Source organism: Sparus aurata, chromosome 6, assembly GCF_900880675.1.
Source record: "Sparus aurata chromosome 6, fSpaAur1.1, whole genome shotgun sequence".
NCBI classification, from domain to species: domain Eukaryota; kingdom Metazoa; phylum Chordata; class Actinopteri; order Spariformes; family Sparidae; genus Sparus; species Sparus aurata.
This window is the reverse complement of record NC_044192.1, coordinates 2,102,269-2,129,778: the sequence shown is the minus strand read 5'-3', so window position 1 is coordinate 2,129,778 and position 27,510 is coordinate 2,102,269. Positions and strand designations below refer to the sequence as shown.

Sequence of the window (27,510 nt, the reverse complement as noted above, 5' to 3'; positions counted from 1 at the left end):
AACCCCAAGTGGCTTCCCTTTTTTTGGATAAAACTTTGTGTTCTCCTTTAATTTCTAAACTTCTTGCTATTATGAAACATGATTTTAGATGTTCGCAGCATAATACAATGTACAAAAATGAGTGTATATATTCCTGTAGATATGTATTTTACCCCAGCAAGAAGGTGCTGGAAAAATTTGAAAATGACCCTTAAAAGTGCTTGAAAAGTGCTTGAATTTGACCTTGAAAAATGTGTACGAACCCTGTTTGTGGGTAATTTCTTTTTTATTTGCTAAGTGAAGGACCTGTTTAGTTATCAGGCTGTGACCATCAGATCAACACGCCTCCTGCACCGCGACTCCGGCTTATCTGTTCACACAGACGCTGGCTCGCCTCTGCTGTGCCTCTGATACTACCTCAGGAGGCTCATTAGAGGAGCAGAGTAACTGTCACACAGAGAACGACACGGAGAGAACAGCTTGTTTATTCACTTATGGAGAAAATGTATATTTCTGAGTTTGTATACTTCAATAATATTGTGGCTATAAGAGCTCTCCAGAGCTACACAGATCTGCTTTAACAGAAGACGCCTGACAGAGCTCCACCCCTGAAACCAGTAAATGGTCTGTTCTCGATCGTCATTACAGAGACACACAGACAGAGACGATCAACTACACCATCAGAACAAAGTCAAACAAAAAGAGCGTCTTCTGAGTGAGTTCAGCTATAAGAGAGAAAAACTACACTCAGCAGCACTTCTTCACCCTGCAGACACTCACACACTGAAGGTGAGTTTGACTGAAACACGACTCAAAGTGAAAGTAAAGTTCAGTGCTGTTATTAGAGGAGTGAGCAGAGACGTGACTGACTGGACTTTCTGTCTGCTGTGTTTTCAGCTTCACTCAGAGACTAAATGGCTTCCAGATCAGAGGAGGATCTCTGCTGTCCGGTCTGTCAGGACGTCTTCAGAGAGCCTGTTGTTCTGTCCTGTAGCCACAGCTTCTGTAAAGACTGTCTGCAGAGCTGGTGGAGACAGAAACAAACACGGGAGTGTCCAGTGTGTAAGAGAAGATCTTCAAAGAATCATCCACCTGTTAGTCTGGTCTTAAAGAACCTGTGTGAAGCCTTCTTGTTAGAGAGAGATCAGAGAGCTTCAGATGACTTCTGCAGTCTGCACTCTGAGAAACTCAAACTCTTCTGTCTGGACCATCAGCAGCCGGTGTGTGTCGTCTGCAGAGACTCAGAACAACACACCAACCACACAGTCAGACCCATCAATGAAGCTGCACAACAACACAAGAAGAAACTTGAAGAAACTCTGGAGCCTTTAAAGAAGAAGTTAAAGGTTTTTGAAGAAGTTAAAGTGAAGTTTGATCAGACAGCAGAACACAGGAAGGTCCAGGCCCGACACACAGAGAGGCAGATTAAGGATCAGTTTAAGAAGCTGCACCAGTTTCTAGAAGAAGAAGAGGAGGCCAGGATGGCTGCACTGAGGGAGGAAGAGGAGCAGAAGAGTCAGATGATGAAGGAGAAGATGGAGGCTCTGAGCAGAGAGATAGCAGCTCTTTCACACACAGTCAGAGCCACAGAGGAGGAGCTGAGAGCTGAAGACGTCTCATTCCTGCACAACTACAAGGCTGCAGTGGAAAGAGTCCAGCAGCGCCCCCTGCTGGAGGATCCACAGCTGCCCTCAGGAGCTCTGATAGACCAGGCCAAACACCTGGGCAACCTGAGCTTCAACATCTGGAACAAGATGAAGGACATGGTCTCCTACACTCCTGTGGTTCTGGACCCAAACACTGCTCATCCAGAACTGATCCTGTCTGAAGATCTGAGCAGTGTGAGACGAGGAGGGAAACAGAAGCTTCCTGATAATCCAGAGAGGTTTGATATCTATTCTGTCCTGGGCTCTGAGGGCTTTAACTCAGGGACTCACAGCTGGGATGTCGAGGTTGGAGACAGTATATGCTGGTTACTGGGTGTGTGTGCAGAGTCTGAACAGAGGAAGGGTTACATGTGGTCTAGATTCTGGTATATTCAGTTAAGGAATGGTAAATACTCAGCACACTCATCATCAACTCCATCCACTGTTCTCGTAGTTCAGAAGAAGCTCCAGAGGATCAGAGTGAATCTGGACTGGAACAGAGGAAAGCTGTCGTTCTCTGATCCTGACACTGACACACACATACACACCTTCACACACACTTTCACTGAGAAGATGTCTCCATACATTTACAGTCTGCAGAACCTGAAGATATTACCACTGAAGGTGTGTGTGACAGTGGAACAGAGCAGGTAGAGATAAAGATGACTTTTGTGTTCACTGAATTTTACCTGTGAGGTTGCACATGCTGCTCCTGCTGTCATCTTTCTAAAAATGTCTATGTTTTATTTTTACCTATTTGTTTTGATTTCATTTCTTGCTTCTTAATTTAAAATATGACCAAACATGGATCTGTGATTTTATTTCATTAACGTAACCAGGACATTGAAATTAAATATGCAGCAATTGTACATAATTTCCTCTCAGCGATTATTAAAGTTATCTATCTATACTCAAAGACCTCAATCATCATAGAAATATCAACATCAGCTTGAAATCATCAACTTTTGATCAAAAGAAAGAAAATATTTATCAATTTATGAATGACTGCATGTTTGAGTGGCTGAGATCCAAGACACTTTATTTTAAAGTCTAGATTATAGTTGCTGACATTAGAATCAAAACATGATAATGGTGGTGATTTCATATCATGTTTTTCATCAACATGATAAAATATTGTCTCTTCATGGTTGTCATGTTTCATCTTGTTTGGTCCATCTATATCAGACTTAAGCTGATCTTGTATTTCTGGAAAGAGTGGAATAAAGTTTCTAAAAGTCTGGAAATGCATCGTGTCATTCTTCATAATTTACAGTGTGATTCTTTGTACTGACAACGCAGCAGAAGAGAATGGACAGAAACACAGGCTGACATGTAGGAACACGTATCAAGACGTGATGTTTGGAAAAAGATGTAACAATCTGGGAACATTATTATAACTAGTGCATTGCCCGTAGGAAGCATGTATTCCTATAGAAAAGTGGGAGGTTAAGTAGCTTTTTCACGAATGACCAAATGAGGTTGTGTTTGAAGATGTGACGTCAGGGATATAATTGGCCGTTTTTGACTACTTTTGATTATACCATTATATTTTACCTTAAAAACTATTTACCTTGCCTTGTTTGGTGTCATTATTATTATTATTATTATTATTATTATTATTACTATTAGTTTATTAGCAACGTTATTATTTATATGGAGGAACAGAACCAGACTATGAAGACAGTTTTCTCATTAGCCAAACTGTAATTACAGTATCCCATGATGCACTGCGGCACAAAAAGACTTTCCAAAGAAGGCTTGAGGGGGCGGGGCCAACATGGCGCCACTGTGAGACGCTTCTTCTATGCGCTGCCGAAGATTTTTATCGTTCAAGGCTTGAATTCGCCTGCCTAAGACCAGGAAACATGTAAATAGTTTTTCTAACGTTGTAAAAAATAGTTTTGAGGCCTGTTGGTGAAACTTTGACCCACTTTTGTTTTGTTTTTTCGTGGACTTTCTCTGTCGGGCTCTGCCTACAACGAGCTAACGCAGTTGTTAACCGTTGACGTTGTTTGCTTGCTAGCTCGGCGTCCCAACCGTTGTCTGTTTAAAAGGCTCCAACTGCTAAATAACTGGTTCTGCTGACATGTCGTCTACTCTGGAGGATGAGGAAACGACAATGGAAGAGTCAGCAGAGAGTCTTAAACGGTGCCATTCCTACACCGAACCACCTGTGGAGGCTGAAACTGCTCCGAGCACACAGAAAACAACTTCGCGCCGTGAGCCGAGGTCGGAGCCCTCCAACGCTGTCCTGCTGGCGGCCATTAACAAGCTAACTGAGTCGCAGCACGGTTTCAGGGAGAAGCTGGAATTCATAGAGAAGTCCAGAGAGAACAATTTTAAGAGTATTCAAACGCTCTTTACTTCAGTGCGAGCTGCGGAGAAGAAGGTAGTGGATCCCCTGGAGCTCCAGATTAAATCTTTGTCTGCTGAAAATAAGAAATTGTTGGAAAAAGTGAATGACATGGATGCAGTACGTTACTTCAGACGCTGGAACTTGAAGGTATCCGGGATTCCTGAGGCTGAGGGTAAGATCTTCTCCCTTGTCTCACCTGGTCTCGCCGACTCTCTTCAGAAGACGGTGGACTTCGCCCACAGACTGGGACCACGGAGGAGGAGGGAGGGACAGCATCCACCGCGCCGCACCATAGTCCGCTTTTCGTACCGAGCTCACCGAGATCAAGTCTGGGCGGATGCAACAAATTCTGAGGTCCTTAAGAAGAAGAATGTGAAGATATCGGAGGACTTGACTCAGCAAGTCAGGGAGGCGAGATTGAAGCTGTGGCCGCTGGTGGAGGAGGCGAGGAGGCAGAACAAGAGAGCAGGCTTCAGGGTAAAAAGATCTCTGTGGAGGACTTGACATGAGGTAATTACATGAGGTGTTTGATTGTGGAAAATGTAGATTACATAATAAGCTGCATACAATCTGAATCTTACGTTCTCTTGATATTCTTGCCCCCTTTTCTGAATATACAAGATGTTTTTTGACTTGTTAAAGAAGGATAGTGTTCACTCCTCGTACTTGTTCATATGCTTCTGAGAGCACTTGCATTTATATTTTTCCGACCAAAAATGTTTCTAGAGATTTATACTTCTATATTTGTTCATAACACGAAGGTAATAGAGTTTAATGGGTCAGTTTCTAAAATTGTTCACTTTACGTAAAGTTTTTGGTTTGTGAATTCAGGTTTGCACATTTCCCAACCTTTTGTAGAAACTACTGTTTAAGTAACATTGTTCATCGGTGTATTGTGTTGTGTGTATACGTATGTTCGATATTCAGATTGAAATTTTCAGCATTTGTGTGTTCACTCAGAACCAAACAGCCCTGGCGTAAAGCCGAACTGCTGTGTAATTTTCATAGCAAGCCGGCGCTGTGGATCCAAAAGAGGCATTGCGGTACACGTCATGATGATGACGTCTGAGTGTTTTTTCAACGTGTTTCTCCCGAGGTCCTCCTGTCAATCTAAACACAAACCTGCTGACAGTTTATAATCATATGGATGCTGAATGTGTTGTGATTGAGATCCTGACTCACCAAACATCCTGGAAAGTGACAAAGTTACGTTTTTTGCTCTAAATTACATAATTAAATAATCGCCATCAGTAAACTGGACCCTGTCTGACTCTGTCACTCGCAGGGAGGGAGGCTGTTTTCTGGGGGAAAGTTCACTGAAGTCTCGGTCCGGAGGGCTGACCGCCACCGTGATAACACAATAGTGGATGGAGACAAAGACTTGGTAAGTTAACGTTTTCAGCCGGAAACAGACGCTGTTTTTCAGGCAGAAATTGCAGAAGAGTCGGTAGGACAGACAGTGTTACAGACAGGAGGACAGACAGTGTGACAGACGGGAGGACAGACAGTGTTAGAAGAGCTTCTCCATTTATAAATGCTGTATGTTTTTCCTCTTAAGTTGCCAACGACAGTTTCAATTACCAGATTACTGTTTGGTCCTGTCACATTGCTTTGTGGGTAATTTCTTTTTTATTTGCTGAGTGAAGGACCTGTTTAGTTATCAGGCTGTGACCATCAGATCAACACGCCTCCTGCACCGCGACTCCGGCTTATCTGTTCACACAGACGCTGGCTCGCCTCTGCTGTGCCTCTGATACGACCTCAGTAGGCTCATTAGAGGAACAGAGTAACTGTCACACAGAGGACGACACGGAGAGAACAGCTTGTTTATTCACTTCTGCAGAAAATGTATATTTCTGAGTTTGTATACTTCAATAATATTGTGGCTATAAGAGCTCTCCAGAGCTACACAGATCTGCTTTAACAGAAGACGCCTGACTCCACCCCTGAAACCAGTAAATGGTCTGTTCTCGATCGTCATTACAGAGACACACAGAGACGATCAACTTCACCATCAGAACAAAGTCCAACAAAAAGAGCGTCTTCTGAGTGAGTTCAGCTATAAGAGAGAAAAACTACACTCAGCAGCACTTCTTCACCCTGCAGACACTCACACACTGAAGGTGAGTTTGACTGAAACACAACTCAAAGTGAAAGTAAAGTTCAGTGCTGTTATTAGAGGAGTGAGCAGAGACGTGACTGACTGGACTTTCTGTCTGCTGTGTTTTCAGCTTCACTCAGAGACTAAATGGCTTCCAGATCAGAGGAGGATCTCTGCTGTCCGGTCTGTCAGGACGTCTTCAGAGAGCCTGTTGTTCTGTCCTGTAGCCACAGCTTCTGTAAAGACTGTCTGCAGAGCTGGTGGAGACAGAAACAAACACAGGAGTGTCCAGTTTGTAAGAGAAGATCTTCAAGGGATCAACCACCTGTTAATCTGGTCTTAAAGAACCTGTGTGAAGCCTTCTTGTTAGAGAGAGATCAGAGAGCTTCAGAGGACTTCTGCAGTCTGCACTCTGAGAAACTCAAACTCTTCTGTCTGGACCATCAGCAGCCGGTGTGTGTCGTCTGCAGAGACTCAGAACAACACACCAACCACAGATTCAGACCCATCAATGAAGCTGCACAACAACACAAGAAGAAACTTGAAGAAACTCTGAAGCCTTTAAAGAAGAAGTTAAAGGTTTTTGAAGAAGTTAAAGTGAAGTTTGATCAGACAGCAGAACACATGAAGGTCCAGGCCCGACACACAGAGAGGCAGATTAAGGATCAGTTTAAGAAGCTGCACCAGTTTCTAGAAGAGGAAGAGGAGGCCAGGATGGCTGCACTGAGGGAGGAAGAGGAGCAGAAGAGTCAGATGATGAAGGAGAAGATGGAGGCTCTGAGCAGAGAGATAGCAGCTCTTTCACACACAGTCAGAGCCACAGAGGAGGAGCTGAGAGCTGAAGACGTCTCATTCCTGCACAACTACAAGGCTGCAGTGGAAAGAGTCCAGCAGCGCCTCCTGCTGGAGGATCCACAGCTGCCCTCAGGAGCTCTGATAGACCAGGCCAAATACCTGGGCAACCTGAGCTTCAACATCTGGAACAAGATGAAGGACATGGTCTCCTACACTCCTGTGGTTCTGGACCCAAACACTGCTCATCCAGAACTCATCCTGTCTAAAGATCTGAGCAGTGTGAGACGAGGAGAGAGACGGCAGCTTCCTGATAATCCAGAGAGGTTTGATAAACTCTGGTCTGTCCTGGGCTCTGAGGGCTTTAACTCAGGGACTCACAGCTGGGATGTCGAGGTTGGAGACAGTACACGCTGGTTACTGGGTGTGTGTGCAGAGTCTGTCCAGAGGAAGGGTGTCATATGGTCTGGATTCTGGGGTATTTGGTTATTCAGTGGTAAATACAGAGCACACTCACCATCAACTCCAGACTCTGATGTCGTAGTTCAGAAGAAGCTCCAGAGGATCAGAGTGAATCTGGACTGGAACAGAGGAAAGCTGTCGTTCTCTGATCCTGACACTGACACACACATACACACCTTCACACACACTTTCACTGAGAAGATGTTTCCATGCATTAACAGTCGGTATAACCTGAAGATATTACCACTGAAGGTGTGTGTGACAGTGGAACAGAGCAGGTAGAGATAAAGATGACTTTTGTGTTCACTGAATTTTACCTGTGAGGTTGCACATGCTGCTCCTGCTGTCATCTTTCTAAAAATGTCTTTGTTTTATTTTCAGCTATTTGTTTTGATTTCATTTTTTGCTTCTTAATTTAAAATATGACCAAACATGGATCTGTGATATTATTTCATTAACGTAATCAGGACATTGAAATTAAATATGCAACAATTATACATAATTTCCTCTCAGCGATTATTAAAGTTATCTATCTATACTCAAAGACCTCAATCATCATAGAAATATCAACATCAGCTTGAAATCATCAACTTTTGATCAAAAAAAAGAAAATATTTATCAATTTATGAATGACTGCATGTTTGAGTGGCTGAGATCCAAGACACTTTATTTTAGAGTCCTAGATTATAGTTGCTGACATTAGAATCAAAACATGATAATGGTGGTGATTTCATATCATGTTTTTCATCAACATAATAAAATATTGTCTCTTCATGGTTGTCAGGTTTCATCTTGTTTGGTCCATCTATATCAGACTTAAGTTGATCTTGTATTTCTGGAAAGAGTGGAATAAAGTTTGTAAAATTCTGGAAATGCATCGTGTCATTCTTCATAATTTACAGTGTGATTCTTTGTACTGACAACGCAGCAGAAGAGAATGGACAGAAACACAGGCTGACATGTAGGAACACGTATCAAGACGTGATGTTTCCGAAAAGATGTAACAATCTGGGAACATTATTATTATTATCATTATTATTTATTATTATTGGTTTATTAGTAATATTATTATTTATATGGAGGAACAGCGCCAGACTATGAAGCCAGTTTTCTTATGGGCAAAACTGTAATTATAGCATCCCATGATGCACTGCGGCACAAGCTAACATTAGGCGCGTTCAAGTTGACCTCCCGCTGCCTGATCACCTCAGCGAGATCTGCGGGCGACAGCAGGGGCGGGGCTACAAACGCTGCTATGAAGTCGGACACTCTCTCTTCCCGTAGACGTGACGTGACTTGGCTGAGCTTGCGGTGTTTGCCTTCTTCGTCGGCGAAGAAGTGGAGGAAATTGAAATTCCATTAATGTTTGATTACAATCAACAACGACTGCGATCAGTTTTCTTACCTGATGCTATGGGAACTTGCTGGCCTTTTTCTCATATTAATCTCCTTCAGAAATTATTCAATCAGAGATGTTCAAAGTAGTAGCTAACTAAAACATTTGGGCTGAGGGAACAGAGCAGTGGAACTGCTGCTGTGTTGCATGCAGACGACCGGAGATCAAGACCTGTGTCTTTTTGCAGAGGATGTGTTCATCTGATTATGTGTATGACAGACAGTTCATATTTAGAGACAACAGAATGTGACAGCTTTGTCACAATAACAACTTCAAATTTGGATACTTTGTAATTGCTTCACTTCAAACGGTCACACAGTGGCTCATCAAGAGTAGATGAAGAGCCTAAATGTTGTCTTACTGTAAATGATCATGTTCTGTTTTCCTTGTAATGTCACCATTAAATACATTTGAACTTTGTCTATCTGGTACATTATAGTAAGTCTTGCCTAATAACAATACAGTGCAATTACAACAGTTACTCTTTATTATGATGACAACTTTGCTTATGTGCATGATTATATCACAGCTGAGGGGAATTTGCTGACCACATTTAACAAATAACTATAGACATAAGATGATGCATTTTCTCATAGCAACATTTTTCACAATGAATTAAATACATTTGACTGAATGAATGAAATACAATAATCAGAACAAATGACTGAATCAGAAGCCTTGTCCCGCTGCACCATCTCATCACACACAGAACAGCTCAGGATAATTCTTTGTATTGTTAATGTGACGGGAACAGAAAGGGTTAATTAATAAGAGTGGATAGTACAGATAACACTGGACACAGCAGTTAACCACTTCTCCATCATCACCCTAAGCTGACGACATCTTTCAGGGTTGTTGCGTTACATGAAGGATTTCATAGGTTTATTCATGTTGACTATCCCATAGGTGCAGCCACACGGCTGCTACTGATCTGAAAGTATTTGATATTTGAGTAGAAAAGAGGCAGAGGCCTTATGGATATGGAAATTCATCGGAACACACGTCATATACGTCAGCGTAGATGAGAGCCAATTAGGGCAAAGTCCTGACGTCATGAAGGTGGGTCTGGGGTCGCGCAGTACCTGAGAGCAACTGCGCGAATGCTCTGCAGCAGCCTCGCTCCCGCGATAACTTAAGGTCATGTGACATCAGATGCGAAGCGGAGATGTAGGTCACGTCACGTCTACTGGAAGAGAGAGTGTCCGACTTCATAGCAGCGTTTGTAGCCCCGCCCCTGCTGTCGCCAGCAGATCTCGCTGATGCAGTCAGGCAGCAGGAGGTCAACTTGAACGCGCCTAATGTGAAAGAAGGCTTGAGGGGGCGGGGCCAACATGGCGCCACTGTAAGACACTTCTATGCGCTGACGAAGATTTTTATCGTTCAAGGCTTGAATTCGCCTGCGTAAGACCAAGAAACATGTAAATAGTTTTTCTAACGTTGTAAAAAATAGTTTTGAGGCCTGTTGGTGAAACTTTGACCCACTTTTGTTTTGTTTTGTTTTTCGTGGACTTTCTCTGTCGGGCTCTGCCTACAACGAGCTAACGCAGTTGTTAACCGTTGACGTTGTTTGCTTGCTAGCTCGGCGTCCCAACCGTTGTCTGTTTAAAAGGCTCCAACTGCTAAATAACTGGTTCTGCTGACATGTCGTCTACTCTGGAGGATGAGGAAACGGCAATGGAAGAGTCAGCAGAGAGTCTTAAACGGTGCCATTCCTACACCGAACCACCTGTGGAGGCTGAAACTGCTCCGAGCACACAGAAAACAACTTCGCGCCGTGAGCCGAGGTCGGAGCCCTCCAACGCTGTCCTGCTGGCGGCAATTAACAAGCTCACTGAGTCGCAGCACGGTTTCAGGGAGAAGCTGGAATTCATAGAGAAGTCCATAGGGAACAATTTTAAGAGTATTCAAACGCTCTTTACTTCAGTGCGAGCTGCGGAGAAGAAGGTAGTGGATCCCCTGGAGCTCCAGATTAAATCTGTGTGCTGAAAATACGAAATTGTTGGAAAAAGTGAATGACATGGATGCGTAACGTTACTCCAGACGCTGGAACTTGAGGGTATCCGGGATTCCTGAGGCTGAGGGCGAGAATACGAAAATGATGGTGACTGAGATCTTCTCCCGTGTCTCACCTGGTCTCGTCGACTCTCTTCAGAAGACGGTGGACTTCGCTCACAGACTGGGACCACGGAGGAGGAGGAGGGAGGGACAGCATCAGCCGCGCCGCATCGTAGTTCGCTTTTCGAACTGAGCTCACCGAGACGCAAAAGATTTGAGGTCCTTAAGCAGAAGAACGTGAAGATATCAGAGGACTTGACTCAGCAAGTCAGAGAGGCGAGAGCGAAGCTGTGGCGCTGGTGGAGGAGGCGAGGAGGCAGAACAAGAGAGCAGGCTTCAGGGTAAAAAGATCTCTGTGGAGGACTTGACATGAGGTAATTACATGAGGTGTTTGATTGTGGAAAATGTAGATTACATAATAAGCTGCATACAATCTGAATCTTACGTTCTCTTGATATTCTTGCCCCCTTTTCTGAATATACAAGATGTTTTTTGACTTGTTAAAGAAGGATAGCGTTCACTCCTTCTACTTGTTCATATGCTTCTGAGAGCACTTGCATTTATATTTTTCCGACCAAAAATGTTTCTAGAGATTTATAGTTCTATATTTGTTCATAACACGAAGGTAATACAGTTTACATGGGTCAGTTTCTAAAATTGTTCACTTTACGTAAAGTTTTTGGTTTGTGAATTCAGGTTTGCACATTTCTCATCCTTTTACTGTTTAAGTAACATTGTTCATCAGTGTATTGTGTGTGTGTGTGTGTGTGTGTGTGTGTATACGTATGTTCGATATTCAGTTTTCATGTTTTTCTCTTAATGTATGAGATCTAACTAAAAGAAAAGCTTCATTTTTATTTTGTAGTTATCAAAATAAGGATGTTTATTTTTTACAGGAGACTCATTCTTCTTCAAAAGATGAAACATTCTTAACCAGTGGGGAGGAAAAGCTATATTTTCTCAAGGTACTAAATTCTCAGGAGGTGTATTAAATTTATTCAATCCTAAATGTAATGGTAATGTTCTGTATACAGAAGCTTCTGATGTGGGTAGATGGTTTTGGCAGTAATTAAATCTGGGGATAATATATTTATTTTGGTAAATATTTATGGATTTAATGTAAGGAACTCTAATTTCACACTCCTTAATTTTTTGTCTGACAAAATTCTGCAAGACAGAAACAAATTTCCTTCAGCATCTGTTGTCGTTAGCGGTGACTTTAATGAGGCTTCAAACTTATGTACAGTCAGATAACCTGCAAGAGGCAATCAGGATAATTTTAACCCTCTTATATATGATTTTTGCAGTATTTTGCGTTATTAGACGCTCTGAGAGTTTTACACCATCATGAAACAAACCTCTTTACCTGGTTTAAAGCAGATCTCACCCAAAAATCTCGGTTAGACTTGTGGCTTATTTCTGACAATTTGGCCTCTTTGATCCAAACATGTAATATCACTGCTGCTCCCTTAACTGACCAAGCTGGAATAGATATCTCTGTCTCAAACTCAAATTCTCCTTGTCGCAGCAAACCTGGATACTGGAAATTAAATGCTTCCTTTCTAAAACAATCAGATTATCGGTTGGGTATTAAACAAATCATCAACAAATTCCAATCAGTGTCTGGATTTACTCCTATGTTGAAGTGGGAGCTACTCAAATTTGAATGTCAAAAGTTTTCAATACGATTTGGAAAGCAACAATCAAAAGATCAAAGCAAGACTTATGCTGATAATGTAAGAGAGCTGAATGATATATTAAATATTCCTGGTGACCAGTAAGACCAGCATATGTTGTGTTTTGGTGCTGGTCTATGCTGGTTTTTCGAGCAGGGTTGGCAGCAGACGCTGACCAATTTTCCGCATTTGTGTGTTCACACAGAACCAAACAGCTCTGGCATAAAGCCGAACCGCTGTGTAGTCTGCACAGCAAGCCGGCGCTGTGGATCCAAAAGAGCCGTGGCGGTACACGTCATGATGATGACGTCTGAGTGTTTTTTTTCAACGTGTTTCTCCTGAGGTCCTCCTGTCAATCTAAACATGAACCTGCTGACAGTTTATAATCATATGGATGCTGTTATAATGTGCTGTGATTGAGTTCCTGACTCACCAAACATCCTGGAAAGTGACAAAGTTAAATTTTTTGCTCTAAATTACATAATTAAATAATCCCAATCAGTAAACTGGACCCTGTCTGACTCTGTCACTCGCAGGGAGGGAGGCTGTTTTCTGAGGGAAAGTTCACTGAAGTCTCGGTCCGGAGGGCTGACCGCCACCATGAGAACACAATAGTGGATGGAGACAAAGACTTGGTGAGTTAACGTTTTCAGCCGGAAACAGACGCTGTTTTTCAGGCAGAAATTTGCAGAAGAGTCGGTAGGACAGACAGTGTGACAGACAGGAGGACAGACAGTGTGACAGACAGGAGGACAGACAGTGTTAGAGGCGCTTCTCCACGTATAAAAGCTGTATGTTTTTCCTCATAAATTGCCAAAGACAGTTTCAGTTACCAGATTACAGTTTGGTCCTGTCACATTGCTTTGTGGGTAATTTCTTTTTTATTTGCTGAGTGAAGGACCTGTTTAGTTATCAGGCTGTGACCATCAGATCAACACGCCTCCTGCACCGCGACTCTGACTTATCTGTTCACACAGACGCTGGCTCGCCTCTGCTGTGGCTCTGATATTACCTCAGGAGGCTCATTAGAGGAGCAGAGTAACTGTCACACAGAGGACGACACGGAGAGAACAGCTTGTTTATTCACTTCTGCAGAAAATGTATATTTCTGAGTTTGTATACTTCAATAATATTGTGGCTATAAGAGCTCTCCAGAGCTACACAGATCTGCTTTAACAGAAGACGTCTGACTCCACCCCTGAAACCAGTAAATGGTCTGTTCTTGATCGTCATTACAGAGACACACAGACAGAGACGATCAACTTCACCATCAGAACAAAGTCCAACAAGAAGAGCGTCTTCTGAGAGAGTTCAGCTATAAGAGAGAAAAACTACACTCAGCAGCACTTCTTCACCCTGCAGACACTCACACACTGAAGGTGAGTTTGACTGAAACACAACTCAAAGTGAAAGTAAAGTTCAGTGCTGTTATTAGAGGAGTGAGCAGAGACGTGACTGACTGGACTTTCTGTCTGCTGTGTTTTCAGCTTCACTCAGAGACTAAATGGCTTCCAGATCAGAGGAGGATCTCTGCTGTCCGGTCTGTCAGGACGTCTTCAGAGAGCCTGTTGTTCTGTCCTGTAGCCACAGCTTCTGTAAAGACTGTCTGCAGAGCTGGTGGAGACACAAACAAACACAGGAGTGTCCAGTTTGTAAGAGAAGATCTTCAAGGGAACATCCACCTGTTAGTCTGGTCATAAAGAACCTGTGTGAAGCCTTCTTGTTAGAGAGAGATCAGAGAGCTTCAGATGACTTCTGCAGTCTGCACTCTGAGAAACTCAAACTCTTCTGTCTGGACCATCAGCAGCCGGTGTGTGTCGTCTGCAGAGACTCAGAACAACACACCAACCACACAATCAGACCCATCAATGAAGCTGAACGACAACACGAGAAGAAACTTGAAGAAACTCTGGAGCCTTTAAAGAAGAAGTTAAAGGTTTTGAAGAAGTTAAAGTGAAGCTCGATCAGACAGCAGAACACATGAAGGTCCAGGCCCGACACACAGAGAGGCAGATTAAGGATCAGTTTAAGAAGCTGCAGCAGTTTCTAGAAGAGGAAGAGGAGGCCAGGATGGCTGCACTGAGGGAGGAAGAGGAGCAGAAGAGTCAGATGATGAAGGAGAAGATGGAGGCTCTGAGCAGAGAGATAGCAGCTCTTTCACACACAGTCAGAGCCACAGAGGAGGAGCTGAGAGCTGAAGACGTCTCATTCCTGCACAACTACAAGGCTGCAGTGGAAAGAGTCCAGCAGCGCCCCCTGCTGGAGGATCCACAGCTGCCCTCAGGAGCTCTGATAGACCAGGCCCAACACCTGGGCAACCTGAGCTTCAACATCTGGAACAAGATGAAGGAAATGGTCTCCTACACTCCTGTGGTTCTGGACCCAAACACTGCTGGGCAAATCCTGATCCTGTCTGAAGATCTGAGCAGTGTGAGAGGAGGAGAGAGACAGAAGCTTCCTGATAATCCAGAGAGGTTTGTTAACCTCCATTCTGTCCTGGGCTCTGAGGGCTTTAACTCAGGGACTCACAGCTGGGATGTCGAGGTTGGAGACAGTACCTTCTGGTCACTTGGTGTGTGTGCAGAGTCTGTCCAGAGGAAGGGTTTCATATGGTCTGGATTCTGGCACATTGAGTTATACAAAGGTAAATACACAGCACGCTCACCATCAACTCCAGACACTGTTCTCTTCGAGCAGAAGAAGTTCCAGAGGATCAGAGTGAATCTGGACTGGAACAGAGGAAAGCTGTCGTTCTCTGATCCTGACACTGACACACACCTACACACCTTCACACACACTTTCAGTGAGAAGATGTTTCCATACATTTACAGTTGGGATAACATGAAGATCTTACCACTGAACAGAGCAGGTAGAGATAAAGATGACTTTTGTGTTCACTGAATTTTACCTGTGAGGTTGCACATGCTGCTCCTGCTGTCATCTTTCTAAAAATATCTTTGTTTTGATTTCAGCTATTTCTTGTTTCTTAATTTCAAATTTGACCAAACATCAAAATGTAAATTAACGATTGATCTGTTATTTTATTTCATCAACATAACCGGGACATTGGAATCAAATATACAACAATTATACATAATTTCCTCTCAGGGATTATTAAAGTTATCAATCTATCCATATACAAAGATGTCAATCATTATAAAAACACCAGCATGAAATTATCACCTGTTCAACAGATAGTTGGTTTTAACTCCCTGTGGTTACAAATTATATGCAGTTCCCATTTTAGCAAACTACTTTCAGTGACTTTCTCTCCTTTAACTGTTGGCCAACAAGCAGTTATATAGTTTTTCTAAGCTGCATTCTGCAGACAAGCTGTGTACTCAGATTTTTATTACCTTCGGGTGGTGATGGATTAAAAGGAAGAAAACAATCATCAATTTATAAATGACTTCATGTTTGAGTGGCCAAGAGCCAAGACACTTTATTTTAAAGTCTAGATTATAGTTTGCAGACATTAAAATCAAAACATGATAATGGTGGTGATTTCATATCATGTTTTTCATCAACATTATAAAATATTGTCTCTTCATGGCTTCCATGTTTCCTCTTGTTTGGTCCTTCTGTATCAGACTTAAGTTGATCTTGTATTTCTGGAAAGAGTGGAATAAAGTTTCTAAAAGTCTGGAAATGCATCGTGTCATTCTTCATAATTTACAGTGTGATTCTTTGTACTGACAACGCAGCAGAAGAGAATGGACAGAAACACAGGCTCACATGTAGGAACACGTATCAAGACGTGATGTTTGGGAAAAGATGTAACAATCTGGGAACATTATTATCATTATCTTTATTATTATTATTATTGTTATTGTTATTATTTATATGGAGGAACAGCGCCAGACTCTGAAGCCAGTTTTCATAGTGGCCAAATTGTAATTACATCATCCCATGAAGCACTGCGGTCGAAAAATACTTTTTCCCATAAACTAACATTGTGAAAGAAGGAGCTGTAAAACGATGGATACGTGTTTTTAAGCGTTACAACTTCCGACATATGACTAGTTTCACTCTTATAGTTTTATCCATACGCTCCAATAACATTTGGAAAGTCTAGAAGAGCCGCAGGTTAACATTATTTTATGTTCACTCTAATTAGCTAGGCGTTAAACCGGAAGTTGACCGGTTCGGTCAGGGGAAGATTCTAGTGCGCATGCTCTGTGGGTCGCACAATACGGAGCTATGTGGAATGGCTACGCGGTTCGGCCACTACGAGAACTGGCGTCAAACCTTGACCCACTATAAGGGGGCTTGGTTAGAAGTCCATGGTTCTGAAGCCAAAAAAGCCCAACCTACGGTCCAGGAAAATACTCGGAACCCCCTGTTGTGCGGCCCTTAGAGCGCACGCACTGGCGACTTCAGCCGAACGAGCCGGATAGTTCCGGGTTAGCCCTTGGCTAAAAAGGTTGGGGATAAGATAAGACTTTAACTTTACTAGACTTAACACATGTTATTGGGGCGAGTTGCTTAAATTCTGACACTGGATCGAGTCAAGTACCGGACGTTGTGACTCTCAAAAACTCGTATCGACGTTTTTACAGACGTTTCTTTCACAATGTTAGCTTGTGTGAAATGTATTTTTGGGCCGCAGTGCATCATGGGACGGTGTAATTACACAGTGTGGCCGCTATGTAAACTGGCTTCAGAGTCTGGCGCTGTTCCCGGGAGCTCTTTGGGAGTGACGTCGCCCAGGTGTTTGTCCTCTGCAGGATGCCGTAGTTTAGAGGCGTTTCCGCGCCGGACGCCATGTTGTTCAAACGTTCCGGTTCCCTGCAGAGTAAACAACATCAACAGCGACCTGCTTCAAGAATCAGCGCTCAAACCAGATTCAGGTAATTTGTTTAATCCTTTGTGTTCATTCACGTATCAGACTGCAGTCCGCCATGACTTTAAACATGAAGTGATTTGTTCTTTACTGATGTTAACAGTTGGTAATTGTGGCTAACATGCCGTGAACTGAATCCGTGTGAACAGCGACCCCGACGAAGTTAGTTTGATCTTTGACCTCCGTATCAAAGCCTCGATTCCTCCCAGTTTTAGGATGTTGGAGAGCTAATTCAGGAAGACGTTTCTGTTTTGATCAACTTTAAATCACCATAGATAAGGATGCAGTTGAGAGGCAAATAAAATAATTATCGTACAATGTGCCTGTTTCTATTTTGAAATTGTTTCTTTGCTGTCCACAGAATGCCAACAATGTAAAAAGAAATATATACAAATAAAGCAATTTTAAAGGGCAGCATGTGAAAAGTAAATTCAAAATAATAATAATAATAATAATAATAGAAATAATAAACCAGTGCAGATGTGAGCTGTGAAATTACGCATCTGCAATTTGAAACTGGAATGTAAACAGGCGGGCGGTTTATGAGGTAGACATGATTGTAAACTCCTGCCGGCTGTTTAGGAGTCTGATGGCAAGGGGGAAAAAAGATTTCTTCAGTCTGGTGTTGGATTTTACACCTCTGTACGTCTGAGGGTAGAAGTGTCAACAGTCTGTGCAGGGGGTCATTGTTTTGGGAAGGAGTAATAAACAACTGTTGTTAAGTTTGGAACCGCTGCATTTAAGGCCACGTCTGCACGTACCAAGACAATCTATTCTTTCCTCAGTCTTCCTCCGCATCTTTTCAAGGATATTTGCATCCAAACAGATCCATTGTAAACAAAACAACACACTGTAGTTCATACTCCAGGCCTATAGGTGGCGCTTGAAATTTAGCGAAAACGGAGAAGAAGAGACAGAGCCTGCGCATAAAGCTCGTGCACTGTAAACAAACAGACAGTAGAAGGAGAAACTGAACATAATAAGAAGAAGGAAATGGCTAGTCTGTTGTCCATAATCCTTTTTTGCTCAGCGTAGTGGCAGAGGAGCAGAATATTTTACCCTACCCTCTAATAACAAAAGCAAAAGCATCATGTTTTTGTTTGACCAGGCAGTACTAGAGAGCTTAGTCAGATATGGGATGTCATCCTGGTATGCCAACATCACTGCAAAACTAAAAACTAAACTTGATTGTCTGGTGCACACGGCCATGAAGGTGATAGGAAAAAGTGACTTGCAGTTTACTTATGAACAAACTGTAGTTAGGCAAGCCCAGAGGATAGTGACTGACCAATCCCATATTCTTCATTTAGAATATGACCTCCTACCCTCGGGCAGACGATATAGAGTCCCTCACTGTAAACTCAACCGTTTTAAGAATTAATTTGTTCCAACCCCCATCGAAAGCCTAAATAATGCTGCTTGAGGCCGACATTTGTGCAATCATATTTAGAGTGCTTTGATTATTATTATGGTGATCTTTTAGCATGTATTATTTATGTATAGTGTATGTATGTGTTATGTTATGGGATATGTGCAGTACTGTTATGTGTTCGTCGGTGATGGCATGGTTGATGATGTATTGTTTGTTGTCATTGTGGTTGTCAAGGCATTTATAGCGCAGCTGTTGAGTCCAAGACAAATTTCCCTGAACGGGACAATAAAGTATATCGTATCATAATAGGCTCAATATCTTCAGCAGCACAAACACAAGCATGTAGTCTGCCATTGTTATTGTTGTTGTTATGAGACGTCGCGGGGTTAAGTGGTCGAAGGCTAGAGGTCGAGGGGCGGGGCGATGGTGTCATCGATACACAGAGTATCCGGATTCACTGTCCACGCGAGAAGGCAAGGGTAGCTTTTCTAATCTTTCCACCCCTCAAAAAAGTGTGTTTACATGATCCGTGTGGACGATCGACCAGAACGATGCACAACATGTGCATTTACATACAAAAGCGTTTCGATGTGGATGGCCCCTAAGTCGGCAGGCTCATGGGTGTGAACGTTGTCGTCACGCATGCTCTGAAAAATCTGTCAAAAGACACTATAGATTTTCATTGGTCACACCCATGTGCCTGAGATTCAGCAGGTCAGATTTTAAATGAATGACAAAATATCATTTAGCAGTCACAATCACAAAGCTACACATGTAACCTACAGTGTTTCTGTGGTGCTGACAAAATGTATAAAATGTAAGAATTGTGTCATTTTAATGTTTCCTTGCATTTCTGCAAAGGCACTGTACAAAAAAAATAACAGAAGATGAAAGTACTTTCTGTCTGCTGTTTTCGTTTCAGCTTCAGTCAGAGACAAAATGGCTTCCAGATCAGAGGAGGATCTCTGCTGTCCGGTCTGTCGAGATGTCTTCAAAAATCCTGTTGTTCTGTCCTGTAGCCACAGCTTCTGTAAAGACTGTCTGCAGAGCTGCTGGAGAGAGAAACAAACACAGGAGTGTCCAGTTTGTAGGACAGTATCTTCAACAAGACAACCACCTGTTAGTCTGGTCTTAAAGAACCTGTGTGAAGCCTTCTTGTTAGAGAGAGACCAGAGAGCTTCAGAGGACTTCTGCAGTCTGCACTCTGAGAAACTCAAACTCTTCTGTCTGGACCATCAGCAGCCGGTGTGTGTCGTCTGCAGAGACTCAGAACAACACACCAACCACAGATTCAGACCCATCGATGAAGCTGCACGACAACACAAGAAGAAACTTGAACAAACTCTGCCGACCTTAAAGGGGGGGTTAAAGGTTTTTGAACAAGTTAAAGTGAAGTTTGATCAGACAGCAGAACACATGAAGGTCCAGGCCCGACACACAGAGAGGCAGATTGAGAAGCAGTTTAAGAAGCTGCAGCAGTTTCTAGAAGAGGAAGAGGAGGCCAGGATGGCTGCACTGAGGGAGGAAGAGGAGCAGAAGAGTCAGATGATGAAGGAGAAGATGGAGGCTCTGAGCAGAGAGATAGCAGCTCTTTCACACACAGTCAGAGCCACAGAGGAGGAGCTGAGAGCTGAAGACGTCTCATTCCTGCACAACTACAAGGCTGCAGTGGAAAGAGTCCAGCAGCGCCCCCTGCTGGAGGATCCACAGCTGCCCTCAGGAGCTCTGATAGACCAGGCCAAACACCTGGGCAACCTGAGCTTCAACATCTGGAACAAGATGAAGGACATGGTCTCCTACACTCCTGTGGTTCTGGACCCAAACACTGCTGGGCTGAAACTCATCCTGTCTGAAGATCTGAGCAGTGTGAGAGGAGAAAAGAAACAGAAGCTTCCTGATAATCCAGAGAGGTTTGTTAACCTCTATTCTGTCCTGGGCTCTGAGGGCTTTAACTCAGGGACTCACAGCTGGGATGTCGAGGTTGGAGACAGTACATACTGGTCACTGGGTGTGAGTGCAGAGTCTGTCCAGAGGAAGGGTTACGTATGGTCTAGATTTTGGCATATTGAGTTCTACAATGGTAAATACTCAGCACACTCACCATCAACTCCAGTAACTGATGTCGTAGTTGAGAAGAAGCTCCAGAGGATCAGAGTGAATCTGGACTGGAACAGAGGAAAGCTGTCGTTCTCTGATCCTGACACTGACACACACATACACACCTTCACACACACTTTCACTGAGAAGATGTTTCCGTGCATTCGCAGTCAGTATAACCTGAAGATATTACCACTGAAGGTGTGTGTGACAGTGGAACAGAGCAGGTAGAGATAAAGATGACTTTTGTGTTCACTGAATTTTACCTGTGAGGTTGCACATGCTGCTCCTGCTGTCACCTTTCTAAAAATATCTTTGTTTTATTTTCCGCTGTTTGTTTTTATTACATTTTTTGTTTCTTACTTTCAAATATGACCAAATATCAAAATGTGAATCTAAGATGGATCTATGATTTTTTTTTCATTGACCTAACCAGGACTTTGGAATTAAATATGCAACAATTCTACATCATTTCTTCTCAGGGATTATTGAAGTTATATATCTGTACACAAAACCCTCAATCATTATAAAAACATCAACATCAGCTGGAAATCACAAACTTTTGATCAAAAGAAAGAAAACAATGTGTTTATGAATGACTGCATGTTTGAGTGGCTGAGATCCAAGACACTTTATTTTAAAGTCTAGATTATAGTTTGCAGACATTAGAATCAAAACATGATAATGGTGGTGATTTCATATCATGTTTTTCATCAACATAATAACATATTGTCTCTTCATGGTTGTCATGTTTCATCTTATTAAGTCCATCTATATCAGACCTAATTCTATCTGTTATATCTGGAAAGAGTGGAATAAAGTTTCTAAAAGTCTGGAAATGCATCGTGTCATTCTTCATAATTTACAGTGTGATTCTTTGTACTGACAACGCAGCAGAAGAGAATGGACAGAAACACAGGCTGACATGTAGGAACACGTATCAAGACGTGATGTTTGGGAAAAGATGTAACAATCTGGGAACATTATTATTATTATTATTATTATTATTATTTTATATGGAGGAAAAGCGCCAGACTCTGAAACCAGTTTTCTTATTTTCCAGAATGTAATTACATCATCCCGTGATGCACTGCGGACCAAAAAGAGTTTCCCATAAGCTAACATTGTGAAAGAAGGGGCTGTAAAACGGTGGATGCGTGTTTTCGGGCGTCACAACATCCGAGACATGACTCGATTCACTGTCAGAATTTAAACAATTCGGTCCAATAACCTTTGGAAGGTCCAGAAGAGCCGCACGATGAAATTATGTCATCTTCACTCTAGTTAGCCGGTCGCTAAACCGGAAGTGAGCCGGTCGACGGCTCTGTCGACGGAAGCCTTCAGTGCGCATGCTCTGTGGGTCGCACTGCGGAAAAGCCACCGCCGAAAGTCGAGTGTTTCTACCTACGTGCGCCATAGGAAAAAAAAATAAAAAATACCTATGTGCGACATTGAACAACTTTCATCGGAATGAATGGTGCTCCGCCTCAAAGGCTGTATTCTCTAATTATAGGTCGATGGTTCTGAAGCCAAAAAAGTTCAAGTCTCCCGCCGACTGAGCCTGCTACTCACGGTTTAGCTCTCGAACAATTAGAATAAAAGATAAAATAAGACTTTCACTCTTCAAATGGAAGACATGTTAAGATTCCAACAGTGAATCGAGTCATGTCTCAGAGCTTGTGACGCTCGAAAACTCTTATCCACGGTTTAACAGACGTTTATTTCACAATGTTAGCTTGTGTGAAATGTATTTTTGGGACCGCAGTGCATCATGGGACGGTGTAATTACACGGTGTGGCCGCTATGAAAACTGGCTCCAGGGCATGGCGCTGTTCCCGGGAGCTTTTGGGAGTGGCGTCGCCCAGGTGTTTGTCCTCTGCAGGATGCCGTAGTTTAGAGGTGTTTCCGCGCCGGACGCCATGTTGTTCAAACGTTCCGGTGCCCTGCAGAGTAAACAACATCAACAGCGACCTGCTTCAAGAATCGGCGCTAAAACCACATTCAGGTAATTTGTTTCATCCTTTGTGTTTATTTAGGTATCAGGCTACAGTCCGCCATGACTTTAAACATGAAGTGTTTTGTTCTTCAATGTTGTTAAGAGTTGGTAATTGTGGCTAACATGCCGTGAATTTAATCAGTGTGAACAGCGACCCCGATAAAGTTAGTTTTATCTTTGATCTCCGTATAAAAGCCTCGAGGGGAGCTAATTCAGGAAGACGTTTCTGTTTTGATCAACTTGAAACCACCATAGATCAGAAGCAAATAAAATACTTACTGTACAATGCGCCTGTTTCTACCTGTGAAGTGAGTGACCGTCACAGAAGAACAATACGACACATTTAAATCAACAGCTTCTCTGTTTAGTAACCCTCCATCTAAAGACAAACACTACAGATAATTCATCACTGTGTTTGTACAAGATATATATTCATATTAAATGTATTTATTACATTTATTTAGCTAATTTCTGTGTAAGATTTACATAAAATAGCACATAATACACTTTTTGCGCAGGAGGAAGAATATCTTCATCACAAAGAAGAGCTGACGTCACGCTCCTTCCGGTGTCCCCCACGGGACTTTATTTATTTAATAATTTATTGATCCTGTTTGAATTGTGTCAAGAATCACACATATGTCTTTCAGTTTAAAAGATAATTTTCCAATTCAATCAATTCTCAGTTTGTCTTCAAACTAATGAAATATCCGACTGTGAAAACACGTTATTATCATGAATACACAGCCAGCAGTGTTGTTAGTGACGTCGTCTGGTAACTTAAACATTATAGAGCTGCTCCTGTATATTAGCAGCTCACAGATCTGACCAACTCTCCTTTCATATAACTGCAGTTGTCAGTATGAGCAGATTTATTATGTGTTTTAATAATATTCTGTTGTGCTGCAGAGATGCTCTGACCTACAAAGTTTGTTCTCCAGGTGTAAACAAACATGTTTGATTGGCTTCTTCATTTACAATGAAAATTCTGATGTAAGATGTTGTCATTCATAATAAAACAACAATAATCTAATTCAACTAACTTCATCGTGGTTAAATACTGTAGGAAGGATCCTTAGCTATTCAATTTACAAGTTTTTCATTCATTTCATTTAACTTGGCAATAATCTTTATTTTAATAAAGTGTGTATTGTTGTTAATGCTAGATTTCTTTCTTAAGGTTACTGTCCAATGTCCCACAAGGCGATGAAGCTGCACTACCAGCGATGAGGACTGTTAAAGTGCAGCCGAGGTCTCGATCCTGATCCTGGTGTCTGGTTCCTCCCACAGTCCAGGGAGGTGTTGAGACGGTACAGCAGGCGACGTTCGCTCAGAGGCAGCAGGTCACAGGACTCAACGTAAGTGAAGTTTTATTTATATAGCAGCGTTGAAAACAGAAAGTGCTGCAGAGGATACACATACAGAAAACAACATGCATATACAGAGTAATATAAATGACAGCTCTGTTACAAGAAAAGGAAAGGAAAGAGGTTTGATGTGACAGGCCTGGAATTAAGACTGACCACTGACTGTCGGTGAAAATCAGACAACCAAATCATACTTTAGCACTCCCCCAATGTTTCTGTGGTGCTGACAAAATGTATGAAAATTTGTCATTTTAACAATTCCTTATGTTTCTGCAAAGACTCCACAAAAACAAAGCTACACATGTAACCTACAACATTTCTGTGGTGCTGACAAAATGTAAAAATGTAAGATTTGTGTCATTTTAATGTTTCCTTGCATGTCTGCAAAGGCACTGTACAAAAAAATAACAGAAGATAAAAGTACTTTCTGTCTGCTGTGTTTTCAGCTTCACTCAGAGACTAAATGGCTTCCAGATCAGAGGAGGATCTCTGCTGTCCGGTCTGTCAGGATGTCTTCAAAAATCCTGTTGTTCTGTCCTGTAGCCACAGCTTCTGTAAAGACTGTCTGCAGAGATGGTGGAGACAGAAACAAACACAGGAGTGTCCAGTTTGTAGGACAGTTTCTTCAACGAGACAACCACCTGTTAGTCTGGTCTTAAAGAACCTGTGTGAAGCCTTCTTGTTAGAGAGAGACCAGAGAGCTTCAGATGACTTCTGCAGTCTGCACTCTGAGAAACTCAAACTCTTCTGTCTGGACCATCAGCAGCCGGTGTGTGTCGTCTGCAGAGACTCAGAACAACACACCAACCACAGATTCAGACCCATCAATGAAGCTGCACGACAACACAAGAAAGAACATGAAGAAACTCTGCCGACCTTAAAGGAGGAGTTGAAGGTTTTTAAAAAGGTCAAACTGACACTCGATCAGACAGCAGAACACATGAAGGTCCAGGCCCGACACACAGAGAGGCAGATTAAGGATCAGTTTAAGAAGATGCAGCAGTTTCTACAAAAGGAAATGGAGGCCAGGATGGCTGCACTGAGGGAGGAAGAGGAGTTGAAGATTGGGATGATGAAGGAGAAGATGGAGGCTCTGAGCAGAGAGAGAGCAGCTCTTTCACACACAGTCAGAGCCACAGAGGAGGAGCTGAGAGCTGAAGACGTCTCATTCCTGCACAACTACAAGGCTGCAGTGGAAAGAGTCCAGCAGCGCCCCCTGCTGGAGGATCCACAGCTGCCCTCAGGAGCTCTGATAGACCAGGCCAAACACCTGGGCAACCTGAGCTTCAACATCTGGAACAAGATGAAGGACATGGTCTCCTACACTCCTGTGGTTCTGGACCCAAACACTGCTCATCCAATCCTGATCCTGTCTGAAGATCTGAGCAGTGTGAGAGGAGGAGAGATACAGCAGCTTCCTGATAATCCAGAGAGGTTTGATATCCTCTGCTCTGTCCTGGGCTCTGAGGGCTTTAACTCAGGGACTCACGGCTGGGACGTCGAGGTTGGAGACAGTATATACTGGGCACTGGGTGTGTGTGCAGAGTCTGACTGGAGGCAGGATTACGTATGGTCTGGATTCTGGCATATTCAGTTATACAACAGTCAATACTCAGCACACTCGCCATCATCTTCAAACACTGTTCTGATCGAGCAGAAGAAGCTCCAGAGGATCAGAGTGAATCTGGACTGGAACAGAGGAAAGCTGTCGTTCTCTGATCCTGACACTGACACACACATACACACCTTCACACACACTTTCACTGAGAAGATGTTTCCATACATTCACAGTCTGGATAAACTGAAGATATTACCACTGAAGGTGTGTGTGACAGTGAAACAGAGCAGGTAGAGATAAAGATGACTTTTGTGTTCACTGAATTTTACCTGTGAGGTTGCACATGTGCTGTAATTTTATCAAATATGACAAAATATCAAAGTGTAAATCTACTATGGATCTCTTATTTTATTTCATTAACATAACCAGGACATTTGAATTAAATATGCAACAATTATACATAATGTCCTCATGTCAGTCAATATAAAAACAATAATGTGTTTATGAATGACTGCATGTTTGAGTGGCCAAGATCCAAGACACTTTATTTTGAAGTCTAGATTATAGTTTTCAGACATTAAAATCAGAACATAATGGTGGTGATTTCATATCATGTTTTTCATCAACATAATAAAATATTGTCTCTTCATGGTTGTCATGTTTCATCTTATTAAGTCCTTCTATAGACCTAATTTAATCTTTTATATCTGGAAAAAGTGGAATAAAGGATCTCTGACAGAAGTCAGAGAATTGGAGTCATGAGGTCCACTAACATTTCGAGACGCACGACTACATTATTTTATCTTTATTCTAATTGGCCTAGAGCTAAACCGGAAGTGGGTCGGTGGAAGTCTCCAGTGCGCGTGCGCTATCGGCCGCCCTGCGAAACAACCATAGCCGTAAGCATTTCTGGCCTCGTGCGCCATTTAACAATTTTCCTCCGAATGAATGGTGCTCCACCTCAAAAGCTGTGTCCACCAGTGACAGGTCAATGGTTGAAAGTGTCATTGTAAAATACTGAATGTTCATGAGGCACAGATGATAATTAATTCATGATTAATTATAACACTTCATGTGATAAATAAATAATGTTTGTCAGGTTGAAATGTAAGTTTAATGTTAGTAAATAATGTTCTTGTACAATTCAGGAATATACTGATGTGTAACAGGTGAATTAATATGAGTTTAAAGGCGTTTTTTTTATACGTTTCTGTGCGGAACCAATGTTCGTCTGTTGTGTTACTACGACGCATTTCACTGATGGACCATATACTCCAACGGAGTTAATTTCCTTTCTAAGCTCCGTTAAATTGCATCAAAGTTGTTATGATTGCCTTCTGAAGTCATGTAAGCAGTCAAAGAAGCTTTCTAGGGACGCAAGAAACCATTTTCATGACAAGCGGCCAACGAGGTATTTTGTACTAAGTGTCGCTTTTACTTTGTATTGTTTGTTTGTTCTCACGCTTTTTGGCGCTAATGTAAGTTACATTCATTTCATGTTATGTTCATTCATAATTGTAGTTATCACGGCGTAACTAAGACGTGGATGCACCATAGAAGCAAGACATGTAGAAGCAATAAACGCCTGTTTCAAGGAACCGACATGTGTCTGTGTTATGAAGAGAGCTACAATGGTTCTGAAGTCCAAAAAGTTCGACTCCAGTTATTAAAATACCCGATTCCTCCGTGTTGTAGAGAGTCCCGCCGACCGAGCCTGCTACGCCCGGTTTAGCTCTCGACCAATTAGAAAAAAGATGGAAAAAGATTTTCACTCTTCAATGTTATTGGAACAAATGTTCAAATGTTGACAGTGA

The 27,510-nt window shown here is 42.4% G+C and overlaps 3 protein-coding genes and 1 pseudogene across 4 annotated transcripts in view; 3 read left to right on the top strand and 1 right to left on the bottom strand.

Annotated features, from left to right (window-relative positions):
* The window catches only part of LOC115584000 (nuclear factor 7, brain-like), a 35,012-nt gene extending 18,906 nt beyond the window's left edge, over window positions 1-16,106 (top strand). The window contains exons 3-5 of the mRNA XM_030421303.1: window positions 5,968-6,104; window positions 6,213-7,614; window positions 15,333-16,106. Coding sequence (XP_030277163.1) covers window positions 6,230-7,614; window positions 15,333-15,336 — 1,389 coding nt within the window. The 5' untranslated portion in view covers window positions 5,968-6,104; window positions 6,213-6,229 and the 3' untranslated portion in view covers window positions 15,337-16,106. The remainder of the gene's footprint in view (window positions 1-5,967; window positions 6,105-6,212; window positions 7,615-15,332) is intronic.
* Window positions 1-27,510, bottom strand: part of LOC115582773 (uncharacterized) — a 484,111-nt pseudogene that overhangs the window by 353,956 nt on the left and 102,645 nt on the right.
* On the top strand, window positions 326-16,106 carry LOC115584006 (nuclear factor 7, ovary-like). Of its 2 annotated transcripts, XM_030421327.1 has the most exons (3): window positions 326-768; window positions 877-2,281; window positions 15,339-16,106. In XM_030421327.1, the coding sequence occupies exon 2, from the start codon at window positions 894-896 to the stop codon at window positions 2,277-2,279; it is 1,386 nt and encodes a 461-aa protein (XP_030277187.1). In that variant the 5' UTR covers window positions 326-768; window positions 877-893; the 3' UTR covers window positions 2,280-2,281; window positions 15,339-16,106. The 2 variants fall into 2 exon arrangements, with proteins under 2 accessions (XP_030277187.1, XP_030277186.1); XM_030421326.1 differs by lacking the exon at window positions 15,339-16,106 and having other exon boundaries at window positions 327-768; window positions 877-2,869.
* On the top strand, window positions 16,629-26,343 carry LOC115582763 (uncharacterized). The gene is made up of 4 exons (XM_030418950.1): window positions 16,629-17,313; window positions 19,601-21,004; window positions 24,062-24,129; window positions 24,602-26,343. Exons 1-4 carry the CDS (start codon window positions 17,037-17,039, stop codon window positions 25,988-25,990), a joined length of 3,138 nt encoding a protein of 1,045 aa, XP_030274810.1. The 5' UTR covers window positions 16,629-17,036; the 3' UTR covers window positions 25,991-26,343.

What these genes read in the sequence shown, in the direction of transcription:
- LOC115584006 (XM_030421327.1), top strand. Translation starts at nt 894, where the DNA reads ATGGCTTCCAGATCAGAGGAGGATCTCTGCTGTCCGGTCTGTCAGGAC.
- LOC115582763 (XM_030418950.1), top strand. Translation starts at nt 17,037, where the DNA reads ATGTTAGCTTGTGTGAAATGTATTTTTGGGCCGCAGTGCATCATGGGA. An exon ending in AGCGCTCAAACCAGATTCAG is followed by an intron (nt 17,314 to 19,600) that starts GTAATTTGTTTA and finishes TTTTCGTTTCAG; the next exon opens with CTTCAGTCAGAGACAAAATG. An exon ending in GACAGTGGAACAGAGCAGGT is followed by an intron (nt 21,005 to 24,061) that starts AGAGATAAAGAT and finishes TTCCTCCCACAG; the next exon opens with TCCAGGGAGGTGTTGAGACG.